The sequence below is a fragment of the Sphaeramia orbicularis genome, chromosome 19 (genome assembly GCF_902148855.1).
Source record: "Sphaeramia orbicularis chromosome 19, fSphaOr1.1, whole genome shotgun sequence".
In the NCBI taxonomy this organism is placed as follows: Eukaryota; Metazoa; Chordata; class Actinopteri; order Kurtiformes; family Apogonidae; genus Sphaeramia; species Sphaeramia orbicularis.
The window spans coordinates 49,739,927-49,762,164 of record NC_043975.1 but is presented as its reverse complement, the minus strand read 5'-3'; the positions used below and the strand labels follow the sequence as shown (position 1 = coordinate 49,762,164).

General features: G+C 32.3%; 1 protein-coding gene across 1 annotated transcript in view; it reads right to left on the bottom strand.

The window, feature by feature from the left end:
- The window catches only part of rab26 (RAB26, member RAS oncogene family), a 304,408-nt gene that overhangs the window by 5,971 nt on the left and 276,199 nt on the right, over window positions 1-22,238 (bottom strand). Inside the window, exons 6-8 of the mRNA XM_030122352.1 lie at window positions 14,141-14,206; window positions 6,122-6,178; window positions 2,990-3,066 (exon numbers count right to left, since the gene is read on the bottom strand). Of these exons, the coding sequence (XP_029978212.1) occupies window positions 2,990-3,066; window positions 6,122-6,178; window positions 14,141-14,206 (200 nt within the window). The remainder of the gene's footprint in view (window positions 1-2,989; window positions 3,067-6,121; window positions 6,179-14,140; window positions 14,207-22,238) is intronic.

The following is a 22,238-nucleotide window of genomic DNA, read 5'->3' as shown; positions in this document are numbered from 1 at the left end:
GATGAATGTGGGTGTTTCTTTTCTAACAGGGGTCTGGAATACAAAACAATAACAAATGTCATAACATAGTTTTATATTGGGATAAATATATACAATATTATATATATATATATATATATATATATATATATATATATATATATATATATATATGTATGTATTTTAGGCCTGTAACGGTACACACAATTTTTGGTTTGGTACGTTTTTGGTTTTCAAAGCCACGGTTTGTTTTTTTTCAGTTCGGTACAGGAAGAAAGAAAACCCCTCAAAATGTCTATCAATGCATTTATGAATTTTTTTAACATTTTTCCCCCAATTTTTGGAGACGATAGAGTATAGAAAAACAGGAATAATATAATTCTGCTGCTACCAATCAAATAGAAAATAAAATAAATTATTCATATTACTAAATGTATTTTAAACATTAGTATTGCACTTTTCCCTGAAAGGTAGTTTTGAACAAACAAGAAAAATCTAATCACAGTTCTGTCAGTTCACATTCTGCAGAAAAATAACAAAAAAATTCCACATGCAGTGCAACATTAACAAGAGGGTAAACTGGTATTCTGTTGGAACAAACTGAAGAGAAACACTGACAACAAAAAATGAACCAAATTACTTATTTTAGGACAGAGAACAAACTGTTTAGGACACTGTGTGTATTTGTGTCTGTGTGTGCATGGGAGATTTTTTTTTTTTTTTTTAGGAGCCGGGGGGTGGGGGGGCACGCAGTTATATACCTGGGGGTGCGGTCCATAACTAACATAACAAACACTGTCGTAAAACAAAAGTGAAACTTTACATACTTTCAACGTTCTATTTATTCCTCTGTTATACAGACAGACAGACAGACAGACAGAGCTAGTGTCAGTGTTTTAGAACTACCGTAGTTCCTCGGGGCCAAACACTGTCCGTCTTCTCTCCGTCTCTTTCCTGGTTGTTGTCTTTCACCTGAACCTGAACTGATCCAAACTGGACTGGACTGATGCTGGAGGGTCTGCAGTCTGTTCCTTCCAGGTTCACATCATATTTGTTGTTGTTTTTTTTACCTTATATCAGCTGTTATTTCATATTTCGGGTCAATGTGTGCTCCTTCAATATGTCCGTGTGGAATTTGCACGGATTTAAAGTTCCGCATCAAACGACGTCTTTCGTTCCTTTTTCTTTTTCTCATCATACTGTGCCATTTGGGTTCAGCTGTGGACCGAACTGAACAGGTGTGGACTGAAACGGTTCAGTTCAGTATGTGTACAGTTACAGGCCTACAAGCATCAGATAAAGTCTATCAGATTATCCTGTTTACATGATCACTTGAATAATCTGATGACTCCATAAATCAGATAACGATTGGAGTAGTGGTGTACATGTAAACGGGCTCACTGATCCAACTCCATGGGTTTTACTGGTGAATCAATATTGTAGAAGATGACAGTGTTTCCACAGTAACAACGGAGCCTCTGAACGTCCAAATGGGTCATATCTGATGACACACTGTATTTTACAACAATTATTGACATGTATTAATAGGATTAGGTCAGGGCTGTCAAACTCATTTTAGTTCAGTTCCACATTCAGCCCAAACGGCTCTCCAGTGGGCCGGACCAGGAAAACAACAGCATAATAACCTGTAAATAATGACAACTCCAAATTTTTCTCTTTGTTTTAGTGCAAAAAAAATTAAATTATAAAAATATGTACATTTGCAAACTATCCAAACAAAAATGATGTGAAATAACCTGAAAAAAACCTGAAATTTCTTGAGAAAAATAAGTGCAATTTTAACAATATTACACCTCAACTTACCATGTATACATGCATATTATGGATTGGATCTACAAAGGCACAAAATATTTAATAACAGGAAGAATAATTAATTATTAAAATTCCACTTTCAAAATTTCAGTTTTTTTTTGCATTTTGTTGTTAAAGGATAGTTTGTAAATGTTAATATTTTCATCATTTAATGCAAGTTTTTACACCAAAACAAAGAGAAAAATTTGGAGTTGTCATTACTTATTTATAGATGGAATGTAATATTATGTTTTCACATTAAACTAAGAACATTTGGAGTCATTATTTATAGGTTATTATGCTATTATTTCAGTTGAGCTCACATTGGTCTGTATGTGGAACCTGAACTAAAACGACTTCCACATCCTTGATTGTTAATATGTTAAGTGTAATTACCTCCGCCAAGGAGGTTATGTTTTTGTCAGGGTTTGTTTGTCTTTCTGTCTGTTTGTTTGTTTGTTTGTTTGTCTGTCCGTTAGTGTGCAACATAACTCAAAAAGTTATGGACAGATTTTGATGAAATTTTCAGGGTTTGTTGGAAATGGGATAAGGAAGAAATGATTAAATTTTGGTGGTGATCGGTGGTGGGGGGGCCCACGGGGGGGCCCATTTCCAACAAACCCTGAAAATTTCATCAAAATCTGTCCATAACTTTTTGAGTTATGTTGCACACTAACGGACAAACAGACAAACAGACAGACAAAAAAACCCTGGCAAAAACATAACCTCCTTGGCGTGGGGGGGCCCACGGGGGGGGGCACTGATCAGCCTTGGCGGAGGTCTGCGCTCTCCGAGTGCTTCTAGTTTTTGCTGATTCCTCCCGCGGGCCGGATTGGACCCCTTGGCGGGCCGCATTTGGCCCCCGGGCCACATGTGTGACACCCCTGATATATACAGTCCATGTGATCTGGTCAGATTTTTGCAAAGTGTTCATTAATCTAAGTTATCATCTACTGTTGGGAAAGTTTTGACTGTTTTGTGTTTGACATCTTCCAGGTTGACGTGAACATGTGTCACATACATTCTGTATGTCCTGCTGATCCACCAAAGACTTCCTGCATGTTTTATGTGGCTCTTGTCGTCCCTCAGTGCCAAACCAAAAAACTCTGAAAACTCTGGGGGCTGTTTGGAAGCTTTTCAAAGTTCCATTTCAGTTAGTGGACAGATGATGGCCGCTGTGCTGTTGTGTGTGACTCACTTGGCCACAGCAGTGAAGGACAGCTCCACATTCAGTCCAGATTTAGCGCTGGTCTCCATGAAGGGCACTCCGAACTCCTGCGCACAGAAACACACAAACATCTGTTGGGTGGTTGGCAGGTGTGGGTCCACTCTGGTGCATCTGCCCTGATCAAGACAAAATGTCCTAATGCCAAAAACATGATGCCAACTTTCTAGGACTGAACAAAGAATGAGTATTCTATCAAAAAGTAACACGATGTTAGAGACTTTTTAACTCATAAAGACCCAGTGGTACACTGTAAAAAAAATCTGTAATGTAACAGAATTTTCACCATTTATTTTACAGATTTTTCCTGTATTTTTAAGATACAGGAAAATATCCATGAAATGACAAAAATAGACTGTGATTTTACATGTCAAATGTAAAATAACACGAAAAAACTGTGACTGTGAATAACCAAAAATTTCAGTTTTTCACAGAAAAATACAGTTAAAATACATTTGCAAATGTATCATAATCTCACAAATATTTCTTTTCTATTTGTGAGATTAAACTGTTAATTTAAAGTTTAATTTTGTTAAAAAAAAAAAAAGAGAGAGAGATAAAAGTACTGACAATTAACGGTAACAGAAGTATTTGTTCTGTCAGTTGAACCAGACTTGTTTGTTCATTGACAAATATCTTGTGTAATTACAGGAGGTTTCACAACAAAAATGTTGAATAAATGTATTTTTGTGAATGTATAACATGTATAAGCACTGATAAACTGTCCAAATACAGTTTTTATCAGTGGATTGGACAACTGAGTCTCACTGAAAATTATTTATATATATATATTAATAGGGAATTGGATTGTTTTAATACATGAAAATATTCTTTATTAAACATTATAAAGTCAAAAAAAAAAAAAAAAAGCAAAATCTCATGTGAAGTTAGGGCAAAAAATTGTATTTTAATTATGGAAAAGTACCGTATTTTTAATGAGATGGTTATTTTCTATTATTTAACAGTATTTTTTCAGCACCCTTACTGCCGGAATAATACCGTTTTTTTTACTTTTTTTTTTTTTTTTTTTTTTACAGTGTACTTTCGTAGCTGTTCCCCAAATGAATGTTCCTCTATTTAACTTTTCTTAAGTGATTTATCACCATTTATCATATAATTATCCTCTGTATTTTGCATTTTTTCAGTGAAAATCTGGTATTTTCCTATATTTATTTTACTGACTTTTACTGATACCTTAATCATCGTTTCCATTTGAGGGTTATTACACCAAAAACAGAGAAAACTTGAGAAAAAGTGACTTTTTCAGTCAAATATATCATTAACCCTTTCATGCATAGTGGTCACTCCAGTGGACAGTTCTTCTGCAGCTGTTCTCTTGTATATTCATGGGTTTTGTTGTTTTAGTTCCATATCAGCCAACACAGTGGACGCTTATGCACCATCCCATAATAATACACTGACATTCAGACCATTACTGTAACTTTGGTGTTCTGGATAAACCTGATCTGCACTAACATGTTTGAGTGGAAATCAATTGCTGATAAAAATTGGGAATATGATAAAATGTGAGAAAACATCAGATTAGCTGCATTAAGAATGTTTTATTTTATAGTTTTCACACAGTAGATCACTTTCTGATATTGCATTGTTTGCTTCAAAAATTAACCCTTTCATGCATGAATTATGATTAAAATTATGATTAAATCAATTTTTTTTTTTTCCTGAATGTTTTTATTCCTCTTTAGGCGTGAAACAAAATGTGATTCAAATATTTTTATGAACCTATTTTTCATGGAGTTACAAAAATGTCCCCTCAGCTGGACACCATACATTTCATTTTTGAAGCAAAGAAACATGTATTTACTGACATACTGTGTGAAAACTATGAAATATTTTTTTTTTATGCTGTGAATCTGATGTTTCCTCACATTTTAACATACTGAAATACTAGTTATGACTCACTCAGATAATATGTAAAAAAAAAAAAAAAAAACTTTTTGTTTTAAAAGAAATTTAAATTACTGTCTAATAACAATTAGCAATTGATTTAGACTCAAATATGTCACTGCAGATCAGGTTTATCAAGAACAGGAACAGTAATGGTATGAATTGTAATGTATGGGGTGTTGCATAAGTGTCTGCTGTGTTGGTTGATGTGGAACTAAAACAACAAAATCCATGAATATACAAGAGAACAGCTGGAGAAGAACTGTCCACTGGAGTGACCACTGTGCATGAAAGGGTTAAACACACAGTGTCCAGCAGAGTGGACATTTTTGGAACTCCATGAAAAATTATGAAGGTAGATTTGTTGTTTGTTAACCAAAAAAAAAAAAAAAAAAATTCAATAAAAAAAAAATTCACTTCGAACAAAGAAAAAAAGTGTTCAAATGCAATTTTTTGAATCACATTTTTTTTTTTTTTTTTTTGGCATTCGGGCTCTTTTTTTATGAAATTGTTTTAGTTAAAGCAATAAAGAAACAAATCTACCTTCATAAAAAACAGGTTTAAAAAAAAAAAAGAAAAAATCAATCGCATTGTTTTTTCATGCCTAAAGAGGAATAAAGAAACTCAGGAATAAAATCTGGGTGAAGGTTCTCATAATTCATGCATGAAAGGGTTAACTGATCGGCCTGTAGAAAAGTGGTTTACTGATCAGTTACTATGAATATTCTGTTAGATTCCTGTCATTCAAAAGTAATTTTCTTTTCATCATTTCTAAACGATGCTCCGCAGAGCTCTGTCAACAGACCGTCCTCTCAGGGATCTGAACCCACACCTCCTGTCGTGTGCGTCTGTGAATCCTCCTCAGTTTGACAGCTGCTGTGCGTCTGCTACACTCCTCCCTAACACTCGTGTTCAGATTTGCTCTAACATGCCTCTCAGAGCTTATCTGAGCGAAACGGCCCGGAAAATTAAGTTACCAACCCCCCCCCACCCCGTCATTTACTCCAAACAATAACAACATCATGTGCCTCTGTGAATACATAATTACACACGCTAATCAAGACACACCAGCTCCATGGTTTGGGGGGGGGGGGGTTATGGATGTGTGGGCAGATGAGCTACAGTGTGTTTTTCATCTTTGTTAAATGTGTCAAATGAATTCCACAGGTAAAAGTGTGAGTGTTACTGTCAACTCACCTTGGCCAGTTTCTCTCCCTCTTCTCGTTTCACTGCTCTGTCATGTGTGGAGTCGGCCTGAAACACAGTGGACCACATGTTCAGTCCCAGACCAGGACTATGTACGACATAGACCAGGACTATGTACGACATAGACCAGGCTTATGTAAAACATAGACCAGGACTATGTACGACATAGACCAGGACTATGTACGACATAGACCAGGACTATGTACGACATAGACCAGGACTATGTACGACATAGACCAGGCTTATGTAAAACATAGACCAGGCTTATGTAAAACATAGACCAGGCTTATGTATGACATAGACCAGGCTTATGTAAAACATAGACCAGGCTTATGTATGACATAGACCAGGCTTATGTAAAACATAGACCAGGCTTATGTAAAACATAGACCAGGCTTATGTAAAACATAGACCAGGCTTATGTATGACATAGACCAGGACTATGTATGACATAGACCAGGCTTATGTATGACATAGACCAGGCTTATGTAAAACATAGACCAGGCTTATGTATGACATAGACCAGGCTTATGTATGACATAGACCAGGCTTATGTATGACATAGACCAGGCTTATCTATCAAACAGACCCAAACTGTAACTGTGAATAACCATAAAATTTCCATTTTTTAATATACATTTTTTTCTTTTTTCACAGAAAAATACAGTTAAAATACAGTTGCATATTTATTGTAATTTCACAAATATTTCTTTTCTATTTATGAGATTAAACTGCTAATTTAAAGTTTAATACTGTAAAAAAAATAATAAAACAAGATAAAATTACTGACAAGTAACCATTAAAGAAGTATTTGTTCTGTCAGTTGAACCAGACTTGTTTGTTAATTGACAAATATCTTGTGTAATTACAGGAGGTTTCACAACAAAAATGTTGAATAAATGTATTTTTGTGAATGTATAACATGTATAAGCACTGATAAACTGTCCAAATACAGTTTTTATCAGTGGATTGGACAACTGAGTCTCACTGAAAATTATATGTAAGTTAAAAAAAAAACAAAAAACGCAAAATCTCATGTAAAGTTAGGGCAAAAAACTGTGTTTTAATTATGGAAAATTACCGTATTTTTATGAGATGGTTATTTTCCGTTGTTTAACAGTATTTTTTTGGCGGCCCTGCTGCTGGAATAATACCTTTTTTTTTTTTTTACAGTGTAGGCAATAGTTCAACATATGAAAAAAAAAAAACAAAAAAAACACAAAACCCCCATAGTTATAGAAACTGAATAGAGATGAGTTTTCCAATGCATCACTGTTTGAATGCGACAGTGGCTCCATTATGTTTGTTTAGAATAACTGGAGGACTAACAGCTCTGTGTGGAAGTAAATGTGTCTCATCAGAGTTTGAATTATCAAAGCTACTGAATTTCTAGCACTGAATTTTTTTTGCACTGAAATTAAGAATTTGATTTTTTTTTTTTTGCACCAAAATTAAGTATTTGAATTTTTTTTTTTTTTTTGCACTGAAATTAAGTATCTGAATTTTTTTTTTTTGCACTGAAATTAAGTATTTGAAATTTTTTTTGCACTGAAATTAAGTATCTGAATTTTTTTTTTTGCACTGAAATTAAATATGTGATTTTTTTTTTTTTTGCACTGAAATTAAGTATCTGAATTTTTTTTTTTTTTTTGCACTGAAATTAAGTATTTGAATTTTTTTTTTGCACTGAAATTAAGTATCTGAATTTTTTTTTTTTGCACTGAAATTAAGTATTTGAAATTTTTTTTCGCACTGAAATTAAGTATCTGAATTTTTTTTTTTTGCACTGAAATTAAATATGTGATTTTTTTTTTTTTTTGCACTGAAATTAAGTATCTGAATTTTTTTTTTGCACTGACATTAAGTATTTGAATTTTTTTTTTTGCACTGAAATTAAGTATCTGAATTTTTTTTGCACTGAAATTAAGTATTTGAATTTGGGGTTTTTTTGCACTGAAATTAAGTATCTGAATGTTTTTTTGCACTGAAATCAAGTATGTGAATTATTTTTTTGCACTGAAATTAAGTATTTGAATTTGTTTTGTTTTTTTTGCACTGAAATTAAGTATCTGAATTTTTTTTTGCACTGAAATTAAGTATCTGAATTTTTTTTTTTGCACTGAAATTAAGTATCTGAATTTTTTTTTGCACTGAAATTAAGTATTTGAATTTGGGTTTTTTTTGCACTGAAATTAAGTATCTGAATGGTTTTTTTGCACTGAAATTAAGTATTTGAATTTGGGGTTTTTTTGCACTGAAATTAAGTATCTGAATTTTTTTTTTTTTTTGCACTGAAATTAAGTATTTGAATTTTTTTTTTTTTGCACTGAAATTAAGTATCTGAATTTTTTTTTTTTTGCACTGAAATTAAGTATTTGAAATTTTTTTTCGCACTGAAATTAAGTATCTGAATTTTTTTTTTTGCACTGAAATTAAGTATCTGAATTTTTTTTTTTGCACTGACATTAAGTATTTGAATTTTTTTTTTTGCACTGAAATTAAGTATCTGAATTTTTTTTTTGCACTGAAATTAAGTATTTGAATTTGGGGTTTTTTTGCACTGAAATTAAGTATCTGAATGGTTTTTTTGCACTGAAATCAAGTATGTGAATTATTTTTTTGCACTGAAATTAAGTATTTGAATTTGTTTTGTTTTTTTTTGCACTGAAATTAAGTATCTGAATTTTTTTTTTGCACTGAAATTAAGTATCTGAATTTTTTTTTTTGCACTGAAATTAAATATGTGATTTTTTTTTTTTTTTGCACTGAAATTAAGTATGTGAATTTTTTTTTGCACTGAAATTAAGTATTTGAATTTGGGTTTTTTTTGCACTGAAATTAAGTATCTGAATGGTTTTTTTGCACTGAAATCAAGTATGTGAATTATTTTTTTGCACTGAAATTAAGTATTTGAATTTGTTTTGTTTTTTTTGCACTGAAATTAAGTATCTGAATTTTTTTTTTTGCACTGAAATTAAGTATCTGAATTTTTTTTTTTTTTGCACTGAAATTAAGTATTTGAAATTTTTTTTGCACTGAAATTAAGTATCTGAATTTTTTTATTTTTTTTGCACTGAAATTAAGTATTTGAATTTTTTTTCTTTTGCACTGAAATTAAGTATCTGAATTTTTTTTTTTTTTGCACTGAAATTATGTATTTGAATTTTTTTTTTTTTTGCACTGAAATTAAGTATCTGAATTTTTTTTTTTTTGCACTGAAATTAAGTATTTGAAAATTTTTTTTGCACTGAAATTAAGTATCTGAATTTTTTTTTGCACTGAAATTAAATATGTGATTTTTTTTTTTTGCACTGAAATTAAATATGTGATTTTTTTTTTTTTTTGCACTGAAATTAAGTATGTGAATTTTTTTTTGCACTGACATCAAGTATTTGAATTTTTTTTTTTGCACTGAAATTAAGTATCTGAATGTTTTTTTGCACTGAAATCAAGTATGTGAATTATTTTTTTGCACTGAAATTAAGTATTTGAATTTGTTTTGTTTTTTTTGCACTGAAATTAAGTATCTGAATTTTTTTATTTTTTTTGCACTGAAATTAAGTATCTGAATTTTTTTTATTTTTTTTGCACTGAAATTAAGTATTTGAATTTTTTTTTTTTTTGCACTGAAATTAAGTATCTGAATTTTTTTTTTTGCACTGAAATTAAGTATTTGAAATTTTTTTTTTGCACTGAAATTAAGTATCTGAATTTTTTTATTGCACTGAAATTAAATATGTGATTTTTTTTTTTTTTTTTTGCAGTGAAATTAAGTATCTGAATTTTGTTTTTGCACTGACATTAAGTATTTGAATTTTTTTTTTTTTTTGCACTGAAATTAAGTATCTGAATTTTTTTTTGCACTGAAATTAAATATGTGATTTTTTTTTTTTTTGCACTGAAATTAAGTATCTGAATTTTTTTTGCACTGAAATTAAGTATTTGAATTTGGGTTTTTTTTGCACTGAAATTAAGTATGTGAATTATTTTTTTGCACTGAAATTAAGTATTTGAATTTGTTTTGTTTTTTTTGCACTGAAATTAAGTATCTGAATTTTTTTTTTGCACTGAAATTAAGTATCTGAATTTTTTTTATTTTTTTTGCACTGAAATTAAGTATCTGAATTTTTTTTTGCACTGAAATTAAATATGTGATTTTTTTTTTTGCACTGAAATTAAATATGTGATTTTTTTTTTTTTTTGCACTGAAATTAAGTATCTGAATTTTTTTTTGCACTGACATCAAGTATTTGAATTTTTTTTTTTGCACTGAAATTAAGTATCTGAATGTTTTTTTGCACTGAAATCAAGTATGTGAATTATTTTTTTGCACTGAAATTAAGTATTTGAATTTGTTGTTTTTTTTTGCACTGAAATTAAGTATCTGAAATTTTTTTTTGCACTGAAATTAAGTATCTGAATTTTTTTATTTTTTTTGCACTGAAATTAAGTATCTGAATTTTTTTTATTTTTTTTGCACTGAAATTAAGTATTTGAATTTTTTTTTTTTTTGCACTGAAATTAAGTATCTGAATTTTTTTTTTGCACTGAAATTAAGTATTTGAAATTTTTTTTTTGCACTGAAATTAAGTATCTGAATTTTTTTATTGCACTGAAATTAAATATGTGATTTTTTTTTTTTTTTTTTTGCAGTGAAATTAAGTATCTGAATTTTTTTTTTTGCACTGACATTAAGTATTTGAATTTTTTTTTTTTTTTGCACTGAAATTAAGTATCTGAATTTTTTTTTGCACTGAAATTAAGTATTTGAATTTGGGTTTTTTTTGCACTGAAATTAAGTATCTGAATTTTTTTTTTTGCACTGAAATTAAGTATCTGAATTTTTTATTTTTTTTGCACTGAAATTAAGTATTTGAATTTTTTTTTTTTTTGCACTGAAATTAAGTATCTAAATTTTTTTTTTTTTGCACTGAAATTAAGTATTTGAAAATTTTTTTTGCACTGAAATTAAGTATCTGAATTTTTTTATTGCACTGAAATTAAATATGTGATTTTTTTTTTTTTTTTTTTTGCACTGAAATTAAGTATCTGAATTTTTTTTTTGCACTGACATTAAGTATTTGAATTTTTTTTTTTGCACTGAAATTAAGTATCTGAATTTTTTTTGCACTGAAATTAAGTATTTGAATTTGGGTTTTTTTTGCACTGAAATCAAGTATGTGAATTATTTTTTTGCACTGAAATTAAGTATTTGAATTTGTTTTGTTTTTTTTGCACTGAAATTAAGTATCTGAATTTTTTTTTTGCACTGAAATTAAGTATCTGAATTTTTTTATTTTTTTTGCACTGAAATTAAGTATTTGAATTTTTTTTTTTTGCACTGAAATTAAGTATCTGAATTTTTTTTTTTTTGCACTGAAATTAAGTATTTGAAATTTTTTTTTTGCACTGAAATTAAGTATCTGAATTTTTTTATTGCACTGAAATTAAATATGTGATTTTTTTTTTTTTTTTTGCACTGAAATTAAGTATCTGAATTTTTTTTTTCACTGACATTAAGTATTTGAATTTTTTTTTTTGCACTGAAATTAAGTATCTGAATTTTTTTTTGCACTGAAATTAAGTATTTGAATTTGGGTTTTTTTTGCACTGAAATTAAGTATCTGAATTTTTTTTTGCACTGAAATTAAGTATCTGAATTTTTTTATTTTTTTTGCACTGAAATTAAGTATTTGAAATTTTTTTTTTTGCACTGAAATTAAGTATCTGAATTTTTTTTTTTTGCACTGAAATTAAGTATTTGAAATTGGGTTTTTTTTGCACTGAAATTAAGTATCTGAATTTTTTTTTTGCACTGAAATTAAGTATCTGAATTTTTTTTATTTTTTTTGCACTGAAATTAAGTATCTGAATTTTTTTTTTTTTGCACTGAAATTAAGTATTTGAAATTTTTTTTTGCACTGAAATTAAGTATCTGAATTTTTTTATTGCACTGAAATTAAATATGTGATTTTTTTTTTTTTTTGCACTGAAATTAAGTATCTGAATTTTTTTTTTGCACTGACATTAAGTATTTGAATTTTTTTTTTTGCACTGAAATTAAGTATCTGAATTTTTTTTTGCACTGAAATCAAGTATGTGAATTATTTTTTTGCACTGAAATGAAGTATTTGAATTTGGGTTTTTTTTGCACTGAAATTAAGTATTTGAAATTTTTTTTTTGCACTGACATTAAGTATTTGAATTTTTTTTTTGCACTGAAATTAAGTATCTGAATGTTTTTTTGCACTGAAATCAAGTATGTGAATTATTTTTTTGCACCGAAATTAAGTATTTGAATTTGTTTTGTTTTTTTTGCACTGAAATTAAGTATCTGAATTTTTTTTTTTTTGCACTGAAATTAAGTATTTGAATTTTGTTTTTTTTGCACTGAAATTAAGTATCTGAATTTTTTTTTTTGCACTGAAATTAAGTATCTGAATTTTTTTTTTTGCACTGAAATTAAGTATTTGAATTTTTTTTTTTTGCACTGAAATTAAGTATCTGAATTTTTTTTTTTTGCACTGAAATTAAGTATTTGAAATTTTTTTTTGCACTGAAATTAAGTATCTGAATTTTTTTTTTGCACTGAAATTAAATATGTGATTTTTTTTTTTTTTGCACTGAAATTAAATATGTGATTTTTTTTTTTTTGCACTGAAATTAAGTATCTGAATTTTTTTTTTGCACTGACATTAAGTATTTGAATTTTTTTTTTTTGCACTGAAATTAAGTATCTGAATGTTTTTTTGCACTGAAATCAAGTATGTGAATTATTTTTTTGCACTGAAATTAAGTATTTGAATTTGTTTTGTTTTTTTTGCACTGAAATTAAGTATCTGAATTTTTTTATTTTTTTTGCACTGAAATTAAGTATTTGAATTATTTTTTTTTTTTGCACTGAAATTAAGTATCTGAATTTTTTTTTTTTGCACTGAAATTAAGTATTTGAAATTTTTTTTTGCACTGAAATTAAGTATCTGAATTTTTTTATTTTTTTTGCACTGAAATTAAGTATTTGAATTTTTTTTTTTTTTTTGCACTGAAATTAAGTATCTGAATTTTTTTTTTTGCACTGAAATTAAGTATTTGAAATTTTTTTTGCACTGAAATTAAGTATCTGAATTTTTTTTTTGCACTGAAATTAAATATGTGATTTTTTTTTTTTTTTTGCACTGAAATTAAATATGTGATTTTTTTTTTTTTTGCACTGAAATTAAGTATCTGAATTTTTTTTTTGCACTGACATTAAGTATTTGAATTTGGGTTTTTTTTGCACTGAAATTAAGTATCTGAATGTTTTTTTGCACTGAAATCAAGTATGTGAATTATTTTTTTGCACTGAAATTAAGTATTTGAATTTGTTTTGTTTTTTTTGCACTGAAATTAAGTATCTGAATTTTTTTTTGCACTGAAATTAAGTATCCGAATTTTTTTTTTTTTTTTTACACTGAAATTAAGTATCTGAATTTTTTGTCTCTGAATTCAACTATGTTCATAAATTTAGATTTAAAAAAATTCAGATGCAAAAAATTCAGATCACACATCTGTGCTGACCGTCTTCCTGCATCGGCATCACATGACCAACCTAAGGTAACTCGATTGGCTGGCTGTCGGTTCGACTTGAGATTGAACTGATTGTCTATCCTTGGTGTCCCAGATGTGTGATCTGTGATTTTTTCGCTTCAGAATTTTTTGCATCTGAATTTTTTTTTATTCTAAATTTATGAACATAGTTGAATTCAGAGACAAAAAAATTCAGATACTTAATTTCATTGCAATTAAAATTCAGCGCAAGAAATTCAGTGGCTTTTCTAATTCCAAATGTGATGAGACATGTTTACTTCCACACTCTGTCCACAACACAGCTGAAGCCCGTCCTTTTTCCACACATCTCCATCTTTCCAGTCTGGCTCCTGCTGTAAAAGTCCCTCCATGACTCTTCCTCCGTCCCTCCCTCTACGAGTCCATCTGTCCATCCATGTCCTGAAGTTGGCACCAGGGTCTCACCTTGTTGCCCAGCAGCATGACCACCACGTCCTGCTGGGCGTACTCATGGATCTCTGTCAGCCACGCCTGGAGATGGAAAGAGAACATGACATGAGTGAAGAAATCCAGATCAGACCGAGAAAAAAGGAGGGAGAGTAGAAGAAGAAAGCCCAGAGGAGGGATGAAAGGGAGGGATGGGAGACAGAGAGGGGAGATAGATGGGATGGACACAGGAGAAGACAGAGGAAGAAAGACAAGAGATCACAGGTGTCAAACATGTGGTCCGTGGGTCAGACCCGGCCCACCAAAGGGTCTGATCCGGCCCCTGAGATGAATGTGTGAAATGCAAAAAGTACACTGAAGAAATTTACAATCAGTGGTGTTAAAACCATTTTAGGTCAGTTCAATCTGAAGTGGGTCAGACCAGCAAAATACTATTATAATAACCTATAAATAATAACGTATGAATAAAGAAAACCACAAATTTCTCTCTGTTTTAGTGTAAAAAAGGTAAAATTACACAAAAATGTTTACATTTACAGACTAGCCTTTGATAAAAATGAATAACCTGACATGTCTTAAGAGACGTAGAATTGTACCAGTATTCTGCCTGTTCCTACATGTTCTGTGTATTTGTAGATCCACTGTGATCTGTAACTTATGATGCACATGTATAAATGACAAACTAAAGAGTTGCTAAAATTACACTTATTTTTCTTAAGAATTTTCAGGTTGTTCATATTTGTTCATGTTATGTTCAAGTAGAGTTTGTAGATGTAAACATTTTCATTATGGAATTGGACTTTTTTCCACTCAAAAACATCAGAGAAAACTTTGGAGTCAACATTATTTATCAGTTCTTATTCTATTATTTATTTATTTATTTTTATTTTTGCATTTTTTTAATTAATTTTTTAAAAAAAATGTTTTTATTTATTTTTTTATTTGTTTTTTTATTTTGTAATTTTTTAAAACTTTTATTTTTACTTATTTTTATTTATTTATTTATTTATCTATTTATTTATAAAATATATTAACTTTTTATCCTATTATGTTTATTATTTTACTGGTCTGGCCCACTTTATAACATATTAGTCTGTATGTGGCCCCTGAACTCACATGAGTTTGACAGCCCTGCAATAGATTCATTTAGTGGAATTTAGTGGCTGTGGTCATGTTACCCTGCCTGTTTTGGCCCACGGGCCGTATGTTTGACACCTGTGGCCTACAAGGGTTAGAGGACTGCCTGAACGAAGGGTCACCGGTTCAATTCCCAAGACCAGCAGAAAAATGAATTACCTCTGCCGGGAGGTATTGTGATGACTGCTCTGTGTGTTTGTTTGTTTGTATGTTTGTTTGTTAGCAAGATAACTCCAAAAGTTATGGTCAGATTTTCATGAAATTTTCAGTAAATGTTGATACTGGCACGAGGAAGAAATGATTACATTTTGGTGGTGATCGGGGGGGCAGATTTGTCTTGGCAGAGGTCTTTGCTCTCTGAGTGCTTTTCTTGTTCAAGATTTTTTTTTTTTCTTAATTCGAGCAACAACAAAAAAAATTGCCAATGGAACAAGTGAAAATTATCTTGGTAAAATTTCTTGAAATTCAAGATTTTTTTTTTTTGCTTAATTCAAGATTTTTTTGCTTAATTACCTCTGCCAGGAGGTACTGTGATCACTTTGCTTTGTGTGTTTGTTTGTTTGTTTGTTCTCATCTTTAGTGTACTGGCCAGTGTTCTGACTTTGTTGCTGTCCACAAGGGGGTGCCACAGGGCTCTGTATTAGGTCCCCTCTTATTTATTATTTATATTAATGACCTGGGCATGCATACACCAGGTGCTAATTTGCATTTTTATGCAGATGATACAATTATATACTGCTTTGGATCAACTCTTGTCCAGGCGATTGAATCCCTGCAGAAAGCCTTTGTTGCTGTCCAGTATTCATTAATTCAACTGAAACTGGTCCTCAATGCAGACAAGACTAAACTTATGTTGTTTTCCAATTCAAGGACACCTCCGCAAACATTACCGTCAGTGACCACTCTGGAAGGAAATGTAATTGAGGTGGTCCGCACACATAAATACCTGGGGGTTTTAATTGACAACTCCCTCACTTTCAAGCCACATGTGGAAAACCTTGTGGCGAAATTGAGGCTAAAGTTGGGATTTTATTTTCGTAACAAATTGTGTTTTTCTTTTAAAGTAAAAAAGTGTCTTGTTGCTGCGACTTTTTCATCAGTATTGGACTATGGAGATCTTTTATACATGAATGCTTCTGCTCAGTGCCTCCTGAAGGTTGACAGTGTCTACCATGCTTCCTTGAGGTTTATCACCAACTGTAAAGCATCGACTCACCACTGTGAGCTGTATTCACAGGTAGGATGGCCTGCTCTGACCACCAGAAGGACCAACCACTGGTACTTGTTTATATACAAGGCCATACTTGGCCTCTTGCCTGGCTACATCTGTTCCTTAATTGACAAGAGAAATTCTGAAAATTATTCTCTTCGAACAAATGAGTGCATTCTGCTGTCTGTTCCATTTGCCCGTACAGAAATGGGTAAAAAGGCTTTTAGTTGTTCTGCACCTCATGTATGGAATCAGTTACAGAAAGACTGGAAACTAACTGAGTTGATTTCCTTGAGCACTTTTAAGTCCAAATTGAGAGTTCTTGAGGCCAATTCCATATCTTGCACCTGCTTTTCTTAATCTGCCTGTACATGCAATTTTTATCATCTGTTTTTGTCGAGTGTGTGTGTATGTTGAATGTATTTTTGTAACTGTGTTGCATTGCTGCTGCCTATCTTGGCCAGGACACCCTTGTAAAAGAGGTTCTTAATCTCAATGGGACATTTCCTGGTTAAATAAAGGTTAAATAAAAAAATAAATAAATAAATAAAACTCTTCCACCCATCTTTCCCAGATCTTCTCCACAGATAGGCCTAGGCCCTGGGACCAACCCAGTCCATTTTGGTCCCAGTAGGACAAAGTTCAAGGTCACAGCATCTACAGTTTTCCATCTGTCATCATTGAGACATTTTCCAAAATTCATCAAAATTTCAAAATGACTCCGATTCTCCTCCAACTGGATCCACCTGTAGCTCAGAACAATCTCTTGTACCTGGAACTAAATTGTCCACATCCACTGTGGAATGTGGACTCTGTGGACATTTACACTGAACACTGAAAATCCCATTTCCCACACATTTAAAATTAGAACTCAACTAATATTGATGTGAATTGAATCTAACTGCACAGACACATGACTGGGACCAGCTTCAACTGTTTCTGCTGAATGGAACAACCTGGAAACTGTTGAATTTAAACAGAAACAGTCCATCCACTCATGCACACTGTTCAGGGTGCTTGGCGGAGGTTTGCGTTCTCTGAACACTTGTTAGCACATGTGCCCCTGAGCAAGGCACCTACCCCCCACTGGTCCTAGTGTGCAGTGTGTGGTGTTCCTGCATGTTTCAGCAGGTGATGGCATAAATGCAGAAGGTGAATTTCACTGTTGCATGTAAAATATACTGACAAATAAACATCCTTCGTTCTTCAAATGTGCATGAATGTGCGTCCAGCGCTGGCCTCTTTCAAAACAGCTTTTATTCTGGATGTTGGAACCTGTTCACAGTTGTAAAGCATTTGGACTGAGCTTCTGCAGCCTTCAGTAGCTCAGACTAGTCTGTCCAACCCCTGTTCATCAACAAAATGTTTCCATCTGAGGAATTCCTGCTGACTGGATGTTTCTGTTTTGTTTTTCACAAAACTCTGAGGTAACTCTTCAGGCGATTCCACATGGAATTCCCTAGTGGTCAGCAGTTTCCAAAACCTTATTTCAGCCCAGCTGGCACTTATTCTTACATTTTTCTCATCATTCTTATATTTAAGTGAAGCTCATTCCTGCATCCTCACACTGTAAAAAAAAAAAAAAAAAAAAAACACTAAAAAAACGGTATTATTCTGGCAGCAGGGGCGCCAAAAAAATACTGGAAAATAACGGAAAATAACCATCTCATAAAAATATGGTAATTTTCCATAATTAAAATACAGCTATTGCCCTAACTTTACATGAGATTTTGCTTTTTTTTGACTTTTTAATGTTTAATAAAGAATATTTACATGTATTAAAACAATCCAATTCCCTATAAATAAATAAATAAATAAATAAATAAATATATATATATATATACACAATTTTCAATGAGACTCAGTTGTCCAATCCACTGATAAAAACTGTATTTGGACAGTTTATCAGTGCTTATACATGTTATACATTCACAAAAATACATTTATTCAACATTTTTGTTGTGAAACCTCCTGTAATTACACAAGATATTTGTCAATTAACAAACAAGTCTGGTTCAACTGACAGAACTAATACTTCTGGTACCGTTAATTGTCAGTAATTTTATCTCATTTTTATTATTACTTTTTACAGTATTAATTTAAAGTTTAACAGTTTAATCTCATAAATAAAAAAGAAATATTTGTGAAATTCCAATACATTTGCAAATGTATTTTAACTGTATTTTTCTGTGAAAAAAGAAAAAGTTTCTTATAAAAAATGGAATTTTTTTGGTTATTCAGTTAAAGTTTTTCATGTTATTTTACATTTGACGTGTGAAATCACAGTCTGTTTTTGTCATTTCATTGATATTTTCCTGTATCTTAAAAATACAGGAAAAATCTGTCAAATAAACAGTGAAAATTCTGTTAAATTACAGATTACAAGAAAGAAAGAAAGAAAGAAAGAAAGAAAGGAATTCTCTGCCAGTGCAGTAAGAAAAGTAAATCAATTATAATTATCAGTTTTCTGACTCCACTAGCAGGTACTTGATAATTCTAATTTTCTGACTGCACTGGCAGATAATTCTACTGGAGATCAGACATATTAACCCAATAATGAGTTGAATTTTCTTATTTTTCGACAGGCCTTTGTTGCAGTGTGTGCTTTTGTGTGCAGGATTAAATCTCAGGGCAGTTTCACTTCCTCTAATAAAGATTCTGTAAAGTTGTAATATTTAAGCAGTAACATTAATTTTATAATATTGCGATACTGTCATCAGTCTTCCGTCTTGTGTAAGAGTTTGTTCACATGAGTCATGGAGGACATTTATTGTCAGATGGTCCTTTTAGTTGTGGATGAGAATGAGAACGTGTATTCAAATGCAGAACTCATGGAACAGTGAGGATGGAGGTTCACAGCAGCTCAAGGCCGTGGCAGTAAATGTGTCCTGGAGGACAAAGGAAACATGTTCCTGTGAAGAGTCACAGTGGACTTTTATTTCATAGGTCAGGGCCAAAGTAAGAAAAACATTCCTGTTGCAAAATATCAACAGTCTACATCATCATATCTTTACCTTGATGTCCTGTGTGAAGACACTGTCCTTGGACTCACTGACGGTTGAAATTTACTCATCTACAATGTTTAAATGAAGGTCAGATGGTTTTTAGCTTCATATTCATTTGTTCTATGAAATGACATCAGCTGTTACAGGGAAGGTGACGAGGTCTGACGGGTCTGAGCCGTTACACACAATATGCACAGTTTTTACAACTAAGTAAAAGTTGAAGATGGTGATTTGATTATTTTATCCCCACCTTCTGGTCAGAACATAATAAAAACATACGGCACAAAACATTTAAGAGTCATATATTAATTACATTAATGGCTGATATATATATATATATATATATATATATATATATATATATATATATATATATATATATATATATATATATACATACACTGAACAAAAATATAAAAGCACCACTATTGTTTTTGCTCCCATTTTTCATGAGCTGAACTCAAAGATCTAAAACTTTTTCTATGTACACAAAAGGCCTGTTTCTCTCAAATATTGTTCATAAATTTGTCTAAATCTGTGTTAGTGAGCACTTCTCTTTTGTCCTTTGCTGAGATAATCCATCCACCTCACAGGTGTGGCAGATCAAGATGCTGATTAGACAGCAGGATTATTGCACAGGTGTGACTTAGGCTGGCCACAATAAAAGGCCACTCTAAAATGTGCACTTTTACTGTATTGGGTGGTCCAGGGGGGGCGTCAGAAAACCAGTCAGTATTTGGTGTGACCACCATTTTCCTCGCACAGTCAAAACTTGTGACATCTGTGGTATTGTGCTGTGTGATAAAACTGCACATTTTGGAGTGGCCTTTTATTGTGGCCAGCCTAAGGCACACCTGTGCAAAAATCCTGCTGTCTAATCAGCATCTTGATATGCCACACCTGTGAGGTGGATGGATTATCTCAGCAAAGAAGAAGTGTTCACTAACACAAATTTAGACAGATTTGTGAACAATATTTGAGAGAAATAAACCTTGTGTGTACACAGAAAAAGTTTTAGATCTTTGAGTTCAGCCCATGAAAAATGGAGCAAAAACAAAAGTGGTGCGTTTATATTTTTGTTCAGTGTATATATATATATATATATATATATATATATATATATATATATAAACTTTATTTTTATTGTTTCTTTTATGTAAATTAAAAATCTTGAATTTAGCAAAAAAAAAAAAAATCTAGAATTAACAACTTATATATTTTTTTGTTTTAGTGCAAAAAATAACATTAAAAAATTATGAAAATATTTACATTTGCAAACTATCCTGTAACTAAAATATGAATAACCCGAAAAAGTGGCCGTCTGACCCTATCTGATCCCCCTCTTCAAACCTGGTCCTCTTTCGACCCTGTGACACTGGAGGACATCTCAGCACTTTTATCCAAAACGAAACCCTCCTCCAATTCTGCAGACATCCTCCCCCATAAGCTCCTTGTCGGTGTCTTTGACACTATTGGACCATGGGTCACAAAGTTTTTTAACCTGTCGCTCACAACTGGTTTGTTTCCCAGCTCCTTCAAACAGGCCATCATAGAACCTAAACTAAAGAAAACCACACTGGACCCCACACACTTCAAAAGCTACAGGCCCATTTCAAAGCTCCCCCTATTGGCCAAAATCCTTGAGAAGGCAGTGTCTAAACAACTGACAGCTTTTCTGGAGACACACCAGATCTATGACACTTTTCAGTCTGGGTTTAGACAACGCCACTCAACACAAACCGCACTATTAAAAGTGTCTAGTGACATCCTGATGGCGGCTGACTCCGGGAAATCCACGGTCTTGGTCCTGCTAGATCTCTCCTCGGCCTTTGACACAGTGGACCATACCATAATGATTGAGAGACTGAGGGACCTGGTAGGGATGTCAGGTCCTGTGCTAGACTGGTTCTCCTCTTACCTGACCGGCAGAAGCTTCACTGTGTCAATAAACAACTTCCAATCTGACTCAGCGGATCTACTGTGTGGTGTGCCCCAAGGCTCTGTCCTGGGACCAGTCCTATTCTTACTCTATGTCCTCCCACTTGGCCACATTATCCAACAGTACAGTGATGTCTCCTATCATCTATTCGCGGATGACATCCAGATATACTGCTCCTTTAACTCCTCTGAGCCCCACAAACTGAGTTCCTTAATCAACTGCTTGTCAGAGCTGAAGCAGTGGCTAAATGAGAACAGCCTCCAGCTGAACTCCAGCAAAACTGAGACCCTCATCATTGCCCCGGACAGTGCAATCCCAGGGATCAAACATCACCTTGGAGACCTGAGTTCCTCGGTAAAGACCAAACTGAGGAATCTGGGTGTCATCTTTGACCAGGACATGTCTTTAGAATTCTACTCCAAACACCTAGTCAAAAACTGTTTCTTCCACCTACGCAACATCTCCAAACTCAGATCTATGGTGTCCACAAATGAGCTCGAGATGATCGTTCATGCTTTCGTATCTTCTGGCTTAGACTACTGCAACAGCCTGTTTACATGCTTAAACAAGAAGGAGCTGGCCCGTCTACAGTTTGTCCAGAACTCTGCTGCCAGGCTCCTGACCCGCACAAACAGGAGAACCCACATCACTCCCATCCTTAAATCTCTCCACTGGCTCCTGTTCTATATCGTCTTCATTTCAAAATTCTTGTGCTAACTTTCCGGGCCCTACATGGCCAGGCCCCTGCATACATTGCTTCCCTGATCCAGCCCTACAGCTCGACTCGTAGCTTGAGGTCTTCAGGACAGCACCTGCTGATGGTTC